The sequence below is a fragment of the Colobus angolensis genome, unplaced genomic scaffold (assembly GCF_000951035.1).
Source record: "Colobus angolensis palliatus isolate OR3802 unplaced genomic scaffold, Cang.pa_1.0 Scaffold335, whole genome shotgun sequence".
Taxonomy (NCBI): Eukaryota; Metazoa; Chordata; class Mammalia; order Primates; family Cercopithecidae; genus Colobus; species Colobus angolensis.
The window spans coordinates 988,681-1,003,667 of NW_012116655.1; the positions used below are offsets into that span (position 1 = coordinate 988,681).

The 14,987-nt window shown below is 51.0% G+C and overlaps 1 protein-coding gene across 1 annotated transcript in view; it reads right to left on the reverse strand.

Annotated features, from left to right (window-relative positions):
* Nucleotides 1–14,987, reverse strand: part of NT5M (5',3'-nucleotidase, mitochondrial) — a 217,585-nt gene that overhangs the window by 198,439 nt on the left and 4,159 nt on the right. Inside the window, exon 2 of the mRNA XM_011952153.1 lies at nucleotides 4,970–5,030. Coding sequence (XP_011807543.1) covers nucleotides 4,970–5,030 — 61 coding nt within the window. The remainder of the gene's footprint in view (nucleotides 1–4,969; nucleotides 5,031–14,987) is intronic.

The following is a 14,987-nucleotide window of genomic DNA, read 5'->3' on the forward strand; positions in this document are numbered from 1 at the left end:
CACGAGGTCAGGAGATCAAGACCATCCTGGCTAACACGGTGAAACCCCGTCTCTACTAAAAATATGAAAAATTAGCCGGGCGTGGTGGCGGGCACCTGTAGTCCCAGCTACTCGGAGGCTGAGGCGGGAGAATGGCATGAACCTGGGAGGCGGAGCTTGCAGTGAGCCGAGATCGCGCCACTGCACTCCAGCCTGGGCGACACAGGGAGACTCCGTCTCAAAAAAAAAAAATCATGTTCTGGCTGGGCACGGTGGCTCACATCTGTAATCCCCGCACTTTGGGAGACCGAGGCAGGCAGAGACCGAGGCAGGCAGACTACTTTGAGACTAGGAGTTTGAGACCAGCCTGGCCAACATGGCGAAACCCCATCTCTATTAAAAATACAAAAAATTGGCCGGGCGTGGTGGCTCACGTCTGTAATCCCAACATTTGGGAGACCGAGGCGGGCGGATCACAAGGTCAGGAGTTTGAGACCAGACTGACCAACATGGTGAAACCCCATCTCTACTAAAAATACAAAAATTAGCTGGTCATGGTGGCATGCACCTGTAATCCCAGCTACTCAGGAGGCTGGGGCAGGATAATCACTTGAACCTGGGAGGTGGAGGTTGAAGTGAGCTGAGATCACGTCACTGCACTCCAGCCTGGGCAACAGGGCGGGACTCTGTCTCAACAAAACAAAACAAAATATAAAAAATTAGCCAGGCAAGGTGACACACACTTGTCATCCCAGCTGCTTGGGAGGCCAAGGCACAAGAATCACTTAAACCTAGGAGGCAGAGGTTGCAGTGAGCCAAGATCGTGTCACTGCACTTCAGCCTGGGCCACAGAGCTGGACCCTGTCTCAAAAAAAAAAAAAAAATCATGTTTCTGAAGAGTGTTTGATGACAGAAAAAGGCTAAAAATATATTAATAAGCAGAAAAGGATAACTATATTGGATGAAAGCTTTGTTAAAATATGTGTATTATATTTAATACACATCAAAGAAAAACGAGGGCTGGGTGCGGTAGCTCACCTGTAATCCTAGCACTCTGGGAGGCCAAGGTGGGTGGATCACAAGGTCAGGAGCTCGAGACCAGCCTGGCCAACATGATGAAACCCTGTTTCTACTAAAAATACAAAAAAGAGTAGCCAGGTGTGGTGGCGCGCACCTGTAATCCCAACTACTCAGGAGGCTGAGGCAGGAGAATCGCTTGAACTTGGGAGGCAGATGTTGTAGTGAGTTGAGATCACGCCACTGCACTCCAGCCTGGGTGACAGAGCGAGACCCTGTCTCCCCCACTCCCCCACAAAAAACTAGAAAGAAACAGATCAAAGTGCTAACAGCATCTCTCTCTAGGTGGTGGGATTGTAGATGTGGATTCTTGTTGCCTTTGTTCTTTCATTTAGTTTGATCAGGACATCCATCATCAGTGTGCCCCTTCTTCTGGCAATAGCACCTCAACTCCTCTGGGAAGCCAAGCCTCTGCCACCAGCTGCAGCCTTTTAGGACAGTCCATCAGGGCACCCAGGGCTGGGTGTGGGACCCAAGCTCAGCTGATGGGTCTCCCTCTCCTGGGGACTAGGAATCTTGGGCAATGAAACCCAAGGATGGAGAAAGGGTGCTCCAGCATCTTGGGCTGTTGCTGGAGAGACGGTCTGCGGGCTCTGCCCCCGCGGCCTCAGGCCTGCTTCCTCAGGCTTCCCTTTGATTCCCTGAGCAAAGCAACATCCCTCTAATCAGTCCTGCCTTTGTTAGCCACAGACTGTTGATGCTGCTGTGACTGGGGTCCTGACATCCCTTTCCTCTTAAATGTGAGCTGTTTCCAAATCCTCTCCAGTGAATGCACGCTACCTCCAGGGGAACACACTGGCAGTGGGCATAGACCCTAGACAGGCAGACCCAGAGCAGGCCTCACTGGCTGGCCAAGCATCAGACATGGTAAATGAGCTGCCTCATCCCTCTAAGACTCAGTTTCTTCATCTGCCAAATCAGAAGAGTTTCCTTGTTTCACAGGCAGCTGTTGTAAACCTCAAAAGTGATAACAAAAGGACAGTGCCTGGCATATCAAAGGTGTCAAATGAATGGCAAGCACTGTTACTTGCAGGTGTTTAATAACTGCTGGACAAATGAATCTACTCATTTAACAACAAACACCTAGTCCTCCCAGCATGCCACCCTATGCTGGGTGCTGGACTTGACAGTGGGCAGGAGGGTGAGAGCCCAGCCTGCACAGGTCTCAGCCCAGTCAGGCGATGGACCAAGAATAAGCCACAGATGAAAACACAAACCCATTTCAAGGGGTAGGAAGTGTTATCCAAAAAACAAGATGGAGAAAGAATACATTTCAAATATGATGGTCACAAAATGTGGGGAGACTTCTGGGCTGAAGCCTCGTGGACAAGAAGGCACCAGGCCTAGGGGTGGGAGGAGAACATTCCAAGCCAAAAGCTGCTTGAGAAGCACACAGAGAGGGGGGCACTGTGGGTGGAGAGGCAGGCAGGCCCTGCAGGTCATGCTCAGGTGGGTGTACGTGGTATTTAAAGGGAAACCATTCAGAGGTCTCAAGTCAGGAGCTGCCATGATCTGCTGTGTGAGAAGCCTTGTCAGCCTGCATGGGACCAAAAGGAGCAGGCAGTTTAGGAGGCCCCGTCAACTGTCCTGGGAGGAAATGCCAAGGTGCTGGCAATGAGAAGAGAGATAAGCAGACAGGTGCCAGGCATGTTTTTGAAATCGGTCCTATAGGACATGGGACTCACCAACAGGCTGGAAGTGAGGGCTTAGAGGAAGACGTCATCAGGACAGCCCCTGATTTCTGACCTGAGGCCACCAGACAGCACGGCCATCCACTGGGAGGGAAGGAAGGACATGCACAAGGAAACCAGCAGCCCAGGGACAGATACGTCAGGTCTGAGTGTCTGGAGTTCAGAGGGCAGTCCCGGGCTGAGGCGACACAGGTGGGACAGCCGGCACAAAGATGGTATCTAAATCTCCAGGAACGGATGAATGAGGCCATGTTGTTCATCTCACTCCCACAACTGCTGGTCAACCACTGTGGCCACCCAGTGAAACTCCAGCTAAAATAGTGACTCTAGCCCCACAGTCTTCAAACTTGAGGGTATATGAGAATCACCTGGCAGGCTCGTTAGGCCCACATTGCTACTCCCAGAGTATCTGATTCGGAAGGTCTGGGGTGGGGCTGAAAAATGTCCACTCTTAAGGAGTCTCCAAGGGATGCTGACTCTGGTCTGAGGACTCACTTTGGGATCACTGCTCGACCAGAAACAGTGGGCCTGGCCCTCACTCTGACTCCACATTGACTGGCTGCGGGTAAGACACTCCTCTCTCATGAGTGTAACTGAACTCGTGCTCCTCGCGTGTTAAAAGGGGGTCAGCAAAAGCCAGCCATGGTGGTGTGTGGCGTGTACCTGTGTTCCCAGCTACTCAGGAGGCCGAGGTGGGAGGATCACTTGAGCCCAGGAGTTCGAGGCTGCAGTGAGCTGGGATGGCACCTGTGAGTGGCCACTGCACTCCAGCCTGGGTGACAGAACAAAACCCACCCTCTAAAAACACAAGGGATGTCAGGATAACTAGGGAACAAGGTGTCATGAGGACATGATGAAACAGTGGGCACCAAGCACCCACATAATGCCAGAGCAACTGTTCAGCAAGTGTAACTCCCACTGAGCACACAGATGGCACGCTATGTTAGCCGAATGTGTGAATTTCTTTTTTTTTTAATTAAATTTTTTTGTTGGGGGGACAGTCTTGCTCTGTCACCCAGGCTGGAGTGCAGTGGCACGATCTCGGTTCACTGCAACTTCCACCTCCCAGGTTCAAGCAATTCTCATGCCTCAGCCTCCTGGGCAGCTGGGACTACAGGCACGCACCACCACACCCAGCTAATTTTCATATTTTTAATAGAGACAGGTTTTCACCATGATGGCCAGGCTGGTCTTGAACTCCCAGCCTCAGGTGATCTGCCTGCATCGGTCTCCCAGAGTGCTGGGATTACAGGCGTGAGCCACTGCACCTGACCATGAATTTCATTTAAATATGGAATCCAGGCCAGGCACGGTGGCTCACGCCTGTAATACCAGCACTTTGGGAGGCCGAGGCAGGCAGATCACCTGAGCTTGAGTTTGAGACTAGCCTGGCCAACATGGCAAAATCCTGTCTCTACTAAAAATACAAAAAAAATTACCCGGATGTGGTGGCAGGCACTTGTAATCCCAGCTGCTCAGGAGGCTGAGACAGGAGAATCATTTGAACCCAGGAGGCAGAAGTAGCAGTGAGCCGAGATCGCGCCATTGCACTCCAGCCTGGGCGAGGACAAGAGTGAAACTGTCTCAAAAAAAAAAAAAACGGGAATCCAGAGCAGAAAGGGTCATGTGAAGAACAAGAAAGAACTCATGCCTGAAGGTTTGACGCCCCAAAGCAGGAGGGGCTCTGGGCTGAAGAGCTTGCCTTCCTCGGCTTGAGAAGAGCTGCTCTGATGTCCCCAAGGAGGGCCGGCCCTGACCCCTCCGGCACGAGTGCCCTCCTCCAGGGCCACAGACCTTTCCTCTAGGTTTGGCAATTCCAATTTCCAGAAAGGTCTCAATGTCATGCAATTCTAATTCTTTTCAATAAAGACAATAAAGTGAGTACATAGAAAAATGAACTTTACCCACCTCACTTTTTAAGACTTTTCATTTTAACGCATTCACGTGCCTCCCCAGGCATGATTCTCATCCTTCAAAGGTCTGCTCTGGGCCAGGCTAACCTGACACAGTGACAGACACCCTTCCTGGAGAACCTGCGTCATAACGAGGCCCCATCTAGAGCCTCAGGCTGGGGCTAGAGAGGGCCTTGGGGAGCAGGAGCTGCTGTCACAGAGGTGGGGGAGTGCTGTGAGGGTCCATCCCCTTTCCACAGGCAGGCTGAGCCTGTACCCCTCACTATGATGCGTGGGGTAAGGGCCCAGCGGAGCAGACGCACGCCTTACCTTCTCATAGGGACAGTACTTGAACATCTTGATAGGGCTTGTGCAGATGAAGACGTCAGTGCTGTCAACAAGAGAAAGGAGGCTGAGCCTGCAGCACCACGACTTTACCACCCTGAGGCCTTCACCACCTGCCCTGCCTTCTCAGGGCTGGGCCCTCTGAGTCTGAACCCCTCACCTGCTGTAGGAGACCCACTCCCGTGTACTACCTCCACACCAGAGGCGTCGGCCTCACATGTCTGCACTATCCCATGGCCCTGGGTAGCCAATGACCCTACCCTGCCCATGGGCAGCCAGCTCTGGACTGGACATCTGACTGAAGGGCCTCCTGCAATGCAGAGTGGTAAGTCGAGAAATCTATGAGGAGGAAGGATCCTGGCGTGCAAGTCCCCTGGCCTGGGGAACACAGAGAAGGAGCCTACTCCACACCGGGCTGAGCCCTGCAGTGATCGAGTCCCTGAAAGACAGGATTGGCTTGGCTCCATGTGACGAGCACCACGTCCCGGTGTCGCAGTGCTGTGCTGGATCCATGGGGGAGCTAACTCAAACGGCCTCCCAGGTGCCTGCACCCTCAGGCCCACAGTGCCCCAGCCCTCACTAATGGGGCCACCTGGTCCCAAACACCCTCATGAGGCTGGCATTTGCCACTGGAGCCTGTGCCTCCTGTGCGTCTTGCTGAGACTCTGGAAGACGGCACTTTGCTGACGCTTCCTCTCTGGCAAACGCGTCCCCCAAGAGGCAGAGGTGAGACTGCCGCATCCCTGGGCACAGGGTATGCCCTCTTGTTTCCTGATACTTGGCACTACTTCCACCAACCGCGCCATCCCCTCTCCTAAAGACTCAGCCTCTCCCCAGCATCCTCACTCCCGCCCCAACCAAAACTGGCCTCACACAAAGGGCGCACCTCCCCAACTCGCCTCTGAGTGAGAGCTGCCTCTTCCTCACCCCCCACAGACTTTAGAGACGGCAGGTGAGGGTGGCGTCTGCCTTCTCCACTGCTCCTTCCAGCTCCCTGATGCCAATACCCACACCCTACAGCACACCCCTGCAGCCCCTCCTGGCCACTGTCACCTACCGTTGCCAGTTACCATCCCTCATGCACCTCGCTCGCCAGCTGGTCATCCTCTCCACTCCTGCTCTATCACCATCCTCCGTGACTTGACACACATGTTCACATATATGTGTGTGCATAGGTGCAGATCCAAAACCTTGTCACTCAGTTCCTAACCCTCTCTACCTCCAAACACCTTCCTCTCCACCTCCAAACACCCAACCTCCAATACCTCTCCTACTGTCATCCCCAGAGCTTGAAATCACTTCCCCTTGAATCTTCGTCTCAGGCTTTGACTCCCTGGCCACCACCCACGACGCTTCAGCAAATGCGTTCTCTCATCCTGCACTCAACTCTTCAGCCTCATGGAGACACCCTCCTCGTCCCAGCTTGGCGGCCTGCCTTCATCCAGCTGGGGCCCAACCTTCGCTGCCATCCTCTGCTTGTGCTTCTCGTCCTCCACCCAGGCCTGTCTCGCCAGGCCCTGAAGGAGCCCAGCTATCCCACTGCTCCCACCTGCACCCAAGCAACTGAATGTTGCCGGAAAAGAAAATTCACATCATCAGTTGGACCCGTTTCACCTTCACTTCCTGACCCCGAGCCAGGGCCTGCAGCTGCCTGGCAGCTCTCTCCAATGCCCTCTCTGGTGCTCTGGGCACAGCCAGGAACCACCCGCCCCATTTCCTGAACCTTCTTGTGGGTGAGACTCTGAGTGTACCTCATCATAGATCTGGAGACTCACCTGCCACGGGGCTCACTTCCTCCTCCCTTCCTGCTGCACAGGAGGAAGCCATACCGCTCCCCTCTCCTGGGTTCCACCTGTGCCCTGGATCCTCCCCCTCTGCCCTTCACAGACACTACGCCCTGCAATACCCGCTTGCTATCCTCCTCCACAATCCTCATTCAAACGCATGCTGGCACCTCCCAAATACCTGCTTGCTATCCTCCTCCACGATCCTCATTCAGACGCATGCTGGCACCCCCCACCTTAGATATATACACACACAACCTTGACTCCCACCCTCCAGCTGCCCCCTTTGCAGCATAATGTCCCCGACAAGCCGCCTCCACCTGCCAACCCCACTCCCTCGCCTCCTGCTCCTGCTTCAACCCACTGTAGACTGGGCCCGCCCCTTCACTCCACAGAAATTGCTCCTTGTCACCAAGGACCCTCGTATCCCTCTGTCCAATGCCCACCTTGCCATCTTCACCCACAGGCACTCAGCCCAGCCGGCCATGCCAGCTCTCCTGGGCTCCCCTATTCTGGGTCCTGGCCTGTGTTCCTGGCCTCGTTCTCCTTGCCGCCTGGCCCAGACTCCCTGTCTACTCCTCTCCTGACCGCTCCAGGTTGGGTCTAGGCCCTCAGGGGCTCTCGGCCTGCACTCCTGCTTTAAACACCACGTGCGTGCTGATGCGTCCCAGCCTCTCTCAGAACCAGGTTTCCACCTACCTGGACGCCTCACACACCTCGCACAGGACTTCCAACGTGGGACACAGGATCCCCCACTCCTAAAGTGTGTCCCTCCCCGAGTCTTCCCTCAGTTCCTAGACTATTTTGGATAAGCAGAGACTATACAGAGAGAGCTCTGCTCAAGCAAAACATCTAAAAATCACCTATTTTTCCTAGCTTTATTCCACCCCCAATATCAGATCCATCCCCAGGTCTTATGAGTCCCACCAAAGCACACGTCATCTACTAGCCTCTCTCCACAGACCTCAACCCAGTCAAACTGAGCCGTCTCCCACTGAGCAGCTGCAACCACCTCCACTGACTCCTCAACTTCCAGTTCTCGCCCCTCCAAGCCATTTCCACCCAGCATCCAGACTGACTCTTTTTGAACAGCTTTACAGAGGTATAAATAATCAACATGCAATAAACTGCACATATTAAAAGGGTACAATTCAATAAATTTGAACATAAAGACACACATGGGAGGCTGGGCATGGTGGCTCACACCTGTAATCCTAGCACTTTCGGCGGCCAAGGCGGACAGATCACCTGAGGTCAGGAGTTCAAGACCAGCCTGGCCAACACGGTGAAACCTTGTCTCTACTAATAATAGAAAAATAGCTGGACGTGGTGATGAGCACCTGTAAACCCAGCTACTAAGGAGGCTGAGGCAGGAGAATCACTTGAACCCGGAAGGTGGAGGTTGCAGTGAGCCAAGATCACACCACTGTACTCCAGCCCGCCGACAGAGCGAGACTCCATCTCAAAATAAAGAAACAAATATAAAATAAGTAAAAGACACACATGGGAAACCCAGATCACCACAATCAAGAAATAAACACACTTGCCACCCCCAAAGGTTCCGGTTCTCTCTCCCAGCTGCCCCTCGTGTCCCTCCCTGCCCCTGGGGCCCCAGGCAACCACCCATCTACTTTCCGTCAGGACAGATTGGATAGTATTTTCTAGAATGTTACATAAAAGAAAGTATAGTCTATACTCTGTTTTGCCTGGCTTCTTTCATCCAGCAAAACTATTCTGATATTTGCCCATATTGTTAAATAAATGTATCAAGAGTGTGTCCTAATTGTTAAATAAATGTATCAATAGTTTGCCCTAAATTTTTAAATGTTTGAGTAAACATTTCTTTTTTTTTTTTGAGACGGAGTCTGGCTCTGTCGCCCAGGCTGGAGTGCAGTGGCCAGATCTCAGCTCACTGCAAGCTCTGCCTCCCGGGTTTACGCCATTCTCCTGCCTCAGCCTCCCGAGTAGCTGGGACTACAGGCGCCCGCCACCTCGCCCGGCTAGTTTTTTTTTTGTATTTTTTAGTGGAGACGGGGTTTCACCGTGTTAGCCAGGATGGTCCCGATCTCCTGACCTTGTGATCCGCCTGTCTCGGCCTCCCAAAGTGCTGGGATTACAGGCTTGAGCCACCGCGCCCGGCCGAGTAAACATTTCTTAAAAGTTTTATTGAGATAGAATACATATATCCTAATATTCATCTATTTTAAGTGTATAATTAAATAAATGTTAGTATATTTACAGAGTTTTACAGCCATCACCACAATCAAATTTAAGGACGTTTCCATCACCCCAAAAAGAAGCCCCATTCCCATTAAGCACTCACTCCCATGGCCCCTCCCCACAGCCCGGGGAACCAGAGGCTGCCTAGTTCTAAGGATTTGCCTCTTGTTCAGAATTTTTTTTTTTTCCTCTAGAACAAATTCTCACTGTTGCCCAGGCTGGAGTGTAATAGCTCGATCTCAGCTCACTGCAACCTCTGCCTTGCGGGTTCAAGAGATTCTTCTACCTCAGCCTCCCAAGCAGCTGGGATTACAGGCACCCACCATCACACTTGGCTAATTTTTGTATTTTTAGTAGAGACGGGGTTTCACCATGTTACCCAAGCTGGTCTCGAACTCCTGACTTCAGGTGATCCACCTGCCACGGCCTCCCAAAGCACTGGGATTACAAGTGTGAGCTACCGCGCCTAACCCATAATATTTCATATAAATAGAATCCTACAATATGTGGCCTTCTGTGTCTGGCTTCTTTCACTCAGTATCATGTTTTCAAGGTTCATTCATGTTGCCACGTAAATGGGTAGGTCACTCCTTTTTTTTGAGACAGAAGTCTGCTCTTGTTGCCCAGGTTAGAGTGCAATGGTGCGATCTCGGCTCACTGCAACCTCCTCCTCCCAGGTTCAAGGGATTCTCCCGCCTCAGCCTCCCGAGTAGCTGGGATTCAGGCATGTGCCACCACGTCTTGCTAATTTTGTATTTTCAGTAGAGACGGAGTTTCTCCATGTTGGTCAGGCTGGTCTCAAACTCCAGACTTCAGGTAATCCACTGGCCTCGGCCTCCCAAAGTTCTCGGATTACATGCTTCAGCCACCGAGCCCAGACTTTTTTTTTTTTTTTTTTTTGAGACAGAGTCTCGCTTTGTTGCCCAGGCTGGAGTGCAGTGGCATGATCTAGACTCACTGCAACCTCCCGTTTCCCTGGTTCAAGTGATTCTCCTGCTTTAGCCTCCCAAGTAGCTGGGATTACAGGTGCCTGCCACCAAGCCTGGCTAATTCTTTTTGTATTTTTAGTAGAGACGGGATTTCGCCATGTTGCCTGGCTGGTTTCGAACTCCTGAGTTCAGGCAATCCACCCGCCTCAGCCTCCCAAAGTGCAGGCATTACAGGCGGGAGCCACCATGCCTCACAGTCATTCCTTTTTATAGCTGAAACATACTCCATTGTGTGGCTACCTCATATTTTAAATATCCGTCCATCACTTAGTGGATTCTCGGGTTGCTTCCACCTTTCAGTTGCTGTGAACAGTGCTGCTGGAACATTCGGGTACTAGTATTTGTTTGAATACCTGTTTTCAATTCCTTTGGGTATATACTTATGAGTTGAACTGCTGGCTCATATAGTAAGTCTATGTCTAACTTTCTTTTTTTTTTTTTTTGAGATGGAGTCTCAGTCTGTCACCCAGGCTGGAGTGCAGTGGCATGATCTCAGCTCACTGCAGCATCCACCTCCCAGGTTCAAGTGATTCTCCTGCCTCAGCCTCCTGAGAGCTGGGATTACAGGTGCCCACCACCCATGCCCAGCTAATTTCTGTATTTTTAGTAGAGACAGGGTTTCACCATGTTGGCCAGGATGGTCTCAAATTCCTGACCTCAGGTGTTCCGCCCTCCTTGGCCTCCCAAAGTGCTGGGATTACAGGCATGAGCCACCGTGCCTGGACTAACATTTCAAGGAAATGTTTTTCAAGATGTTTTTCCACACTGGCTGCACTGTTTTATATTCACATCCACAATGTGAATTGTGGTCTTTTTAGAGACGGTCTCACTATGTTGCCTAGGCTGGCCTTCCGGCCTTCTGTTGCCCTCCTCAGCCTTCTGAGTAGCTGGGAGCACAGGTGAGCACCACTCCCTCCTTGTGGTTTTGACTTGCATTTCCCTAATGACTGATGATGTTTTCATGTACTTACTGGCCATCTGTATATCTTCACTGGAAAAATGTCTATCCAAATTCATTGCCCCAAATCCACATTTTAAAAACCTAAGTTATGGCCGGGCGCGGTGGCTCACGCTTGTAATCCCAGCACTTTGGGAGGCTGAGGCGGGCGGATCACGAGGTCAGGAGATTGAGACCATCCTGGCTAACATGGTGAAACACCATCTCTACTAAAAATACAAAAAATTAGCCAGGCGTGGTGGCACGTGCCTGTAGTCCCAGCTACTTGGGAGGCTGAGGCAGGAGAATTGCTTGAACCCGGAAGGTGAGTTTGCAGTGAGCTGAGATCACTCCACTGCATTCCAGCCTGGGCGACAGAGCGAGACTCCATCTCAAAAAAGAAAAAAAAAAAAAAAAAAACCTAAGTTATGGCCGGGAACGGTGGCTCACGCCTGTAATCCCAGCACTTTGGGAGGCCAAGGAGGGCGGATCACCCGAGGTTAGGAATTCAAGACTAGTCTGGCCAACATGGTGAAACCCCATCTCTAATAAAAATACAAAAATTAGCCAGGCGTGGTGGTGGGTGCCTATAATCCTGGCTACTCGGGAGGCTGAGGCAGGAGAATCGCTTGAACCCAGGAGGCGGAAGTTGCAGTGAGTCAAGATCACAACACTGCACTCCAGCCTGGGTGACAAGTGAAACTCTGTCTCAAATAAATAAATAAATAAATACCTAAGTTACAGTTGGGCATGGTGGCTCATGCATGTAATCCCAGCACTTTGGCAGGCCAAGGTGTCAGGAAGTCAAGAGGTTAAGAGGTCAAGACCAGCCTGGCCAACATGGTGAAAACCCGTCTCCACTAAAAATACAGAAATTAGCCAGGCGTAGTGGTGCACACCTCTAGTCCCAGCTACTCCGGAGGCTGAAACAGGAGAATTGCTTTTACCCGGGAGATAGAGGTTGCAGTAGTGAGTTGAGATGGCACCACTACACTCCAGCCTGGGCAACAGAGTGAGACTCTGTCTCTTTAAAAAAAAAAAAAACAAACCCCAAGTTAGATCACATCAATCTCTCTTCAACCTCACCCTCCACCCCACCCCCCACCACCCCCGACATGCTTCCTAAGTTCCAGTTCCAGCTGTCCAGTTCCTTTATGTTACTCAGACAAACAAAGGCCTGGCCTGGCTCAGGCATTGGCGCCTGCTCCTCTCCTGGCCTGCAAGGCCTGTCCTGACTCCTCACTGGTCTGTTCATTCTTACTCTTCAGGTCTGAGGTCAATTCTCAGCTCCCTAGAGCCAGCTTCCCACCCCACCCAAAGCAGCCTCTTCCCTGTTTCCTCTGTAGCACAGCCCCTTGTTTAGTTCCTTCACTAAGATTATCGCAGTTGGAAATTATTTTAGTTTATATGTCGTCATCTTCCCTGCTGTGATATAAATTCCCTGAAGCCTGAGACCTTAGGTGTCTTATTTACAAATATATCTCCAGTGCTAGCATAGTACTGGGTGCATATTAAGTCGTAAAATATATCTATTTAATCAACCCATGAATAAACTGCCTCTTACTCTAGGCTCCACAGCAGTGAGCACCACGTTAAAATCAGGTTTAAGTTCTTATCCTTCTAAATGAGTGGTTTCCTCCAAAATTGTTTAAAAAAAAGTTTTTAAAAAATCAAAAATTACTATGCGATTATGCACATAAAGCTATTCATTTGGCAAATACTTTTGAGTGTGTGATGTGCCAGGCATCATTCTGGGAACTGAGAATAGAGTCAGAACCAAGACAATCCCTGACCTCAGGGAGCTGACATTGGAAAGAGGAAGGGACAGACACAAACGTGTGATTTCAGCTTAGAGTACACACTCAGGGTCATGGGACAGAACGACCAGGAGGGGAGGGCAGAGATCTCAGCTGCAGCGGTCAGGGAAGGCCTCTGTGAGGAGGCAACATGCAAGGTTCTCAGTTTGAAAGAGAAAAACAATCGGGCTGTGTAAAGAACTAGGGCAGAAACATTCTGGGAAGATGTAACAAGAACAAAGGTCCTAAGACCAGAAACACACGTGGCACATCCAAGGGGCAGGAAAGAAGCCAGTGTGACGGGAGCAGAGGAAGACAGACGTTGGAAGGGAAGGCAGGGCCAAATGGCAGACAGCCTTCCCAGCCTGGCCGAGGGAGAGCAGGATTTTAGCACAGTATGAAGCCAGCAGAGGGCTTTAAGCAGTGGGGCTAACATCATCCGAATTTGGTTTAAAAAAATATCACTCTGACTGCTGGGTGGAACATACAGATTTGTAAAACTGTATCTAAATACGTAGGGGGGTGCACTTCAAAAGGTCTGGAAGCATACATACCAAATTCTTAACTAGAGCAGAAGGAGTGGGCCAAGGCAGGTGTATGCAGGGAGATAGAACAACTGACAATTTTCACACATGCTCACACTATTTGAGTCTTTTATAAGAACACATTCGGCCGGGTGCGCTGGCTCATGCCTGTAAGCCCAGCACTTTGGGAGGCCAAGGCAGGTGGATCACCTGAGGTCAGGAGTTCGAGACCAGCCTGGCCAATGTGGTTAAACCCCGTCTCTAATAAAAATGCAAAAATTAGCTGGGTACAATGGCAGGTGCGTGTAATTTCAGCTACTTGGGAGGCTGAGGTAGGAGAATTGCTTGAACCCAGGAGATGGAGGTTGCAGTGAGCCAAAACTGCGCCACTGCACTTCAGCCTAGGTGACAAGAGTGAGACTCTATGCCAAAAAAAAAAAAAAAAAAGAAAGACAAAGAATATATTCATGGCCAGGCATAGTGGCTCACGCCTGTAATCCCAGCACTTTGGGAGGCCGAGGTGAGCAGATCACTTGAGGTCAGGAGTTTGAAACCAACCTGGCCAACATGGTAAAACCCCATCTCCACTAAAAATACAAAAAAATTAGCCGGGCATGGTGACGGGCACCTGTAATTCCAGCTACTCCAGAGGTTGAGGCAGAAGAATCGCTTGAACCTGGGAGGCGGAGGCAGAGGTTGTAGTGAGCCGAGATCGCGCCACTACACTCCAGCCTGGGCGACAGAAGGAGACTCCATCTCAAAAAAAAAAAATAGAATATATTCATGTATTCCTGAACAATAAAAAGAATGGTCACCCTGAAGAAATTCCAAACCAAGCTCCTCAGAACCTGAAGCTCTGCCCAGGGAAACTCTATCTCACACACAGAGCTGCTGGAACAGGGCAGGACGTGCGACAGAGGCCATCTCAGGAGAGTCCGCTGGGTGTCTGCTCAACTGTTCCCCTCCTACCTGGAGTCCCCTTGCCCTTCACTACCTGGCAGGTTCCTTTTCATTCCTCAAGATGGCAGCATGATGGTGCAGCCTCCCAGGGAGAAGCAGTTCCTGCCTGCCTGCCTGCACCCCTATGCCACGATTACTTTGAGAGCTATGTTCCAATGCCTGTTTACCAGGGAACTCTTTGAAGGTAAGAACTCTCTTACTTATTTGTGTGTCTGCAGCCCCTGGGATGAGGCTGAGTATGCAGCAGGTGCTGGATAAACAGTCATGAGGGTGACTGATCAGCCTTGGTCTCTACTGCTGAGCCCACATCTCTTGTACTCAGAGTACCCACTTCAGCACCAGATACACAGTTATCCACTCAGTTACTGACGAGTCCCTTCGCTTTGTCTCGATACTGGGCACAAACTGACCATAGGAATCTTCTACCAAGTTAAGAGCCAAATGGAGATGAAGGACCACTGGGTATGGTCTAGATTTGCATTCCCAAACTGGAATTTCTGCAAAGGTGTTAATCAAGAAGTTATGAAAAAATGATCCAGGCTAGAATACCTTTTTTTTTTTTTTTTTGAGACAGAGTTTTGCTCTTGTTGCCCAGGCTGGAGTGCAGTGGCGCAATCTCGGCTCACCGCAACCTCCGCCTCCAGGGGTTCAAGTGATTCTCCTGCCTCAGCCTCCTGAGTAGCTGGGATTACAGGCATGCGCCACCACGCCCGGCTAATTTGTTTGTATTTTTAGTAGAGACGGGGTTTCTCCATGTTGGTCAGGCTGGCCTCGAACTCCTGACCTCAGGTGA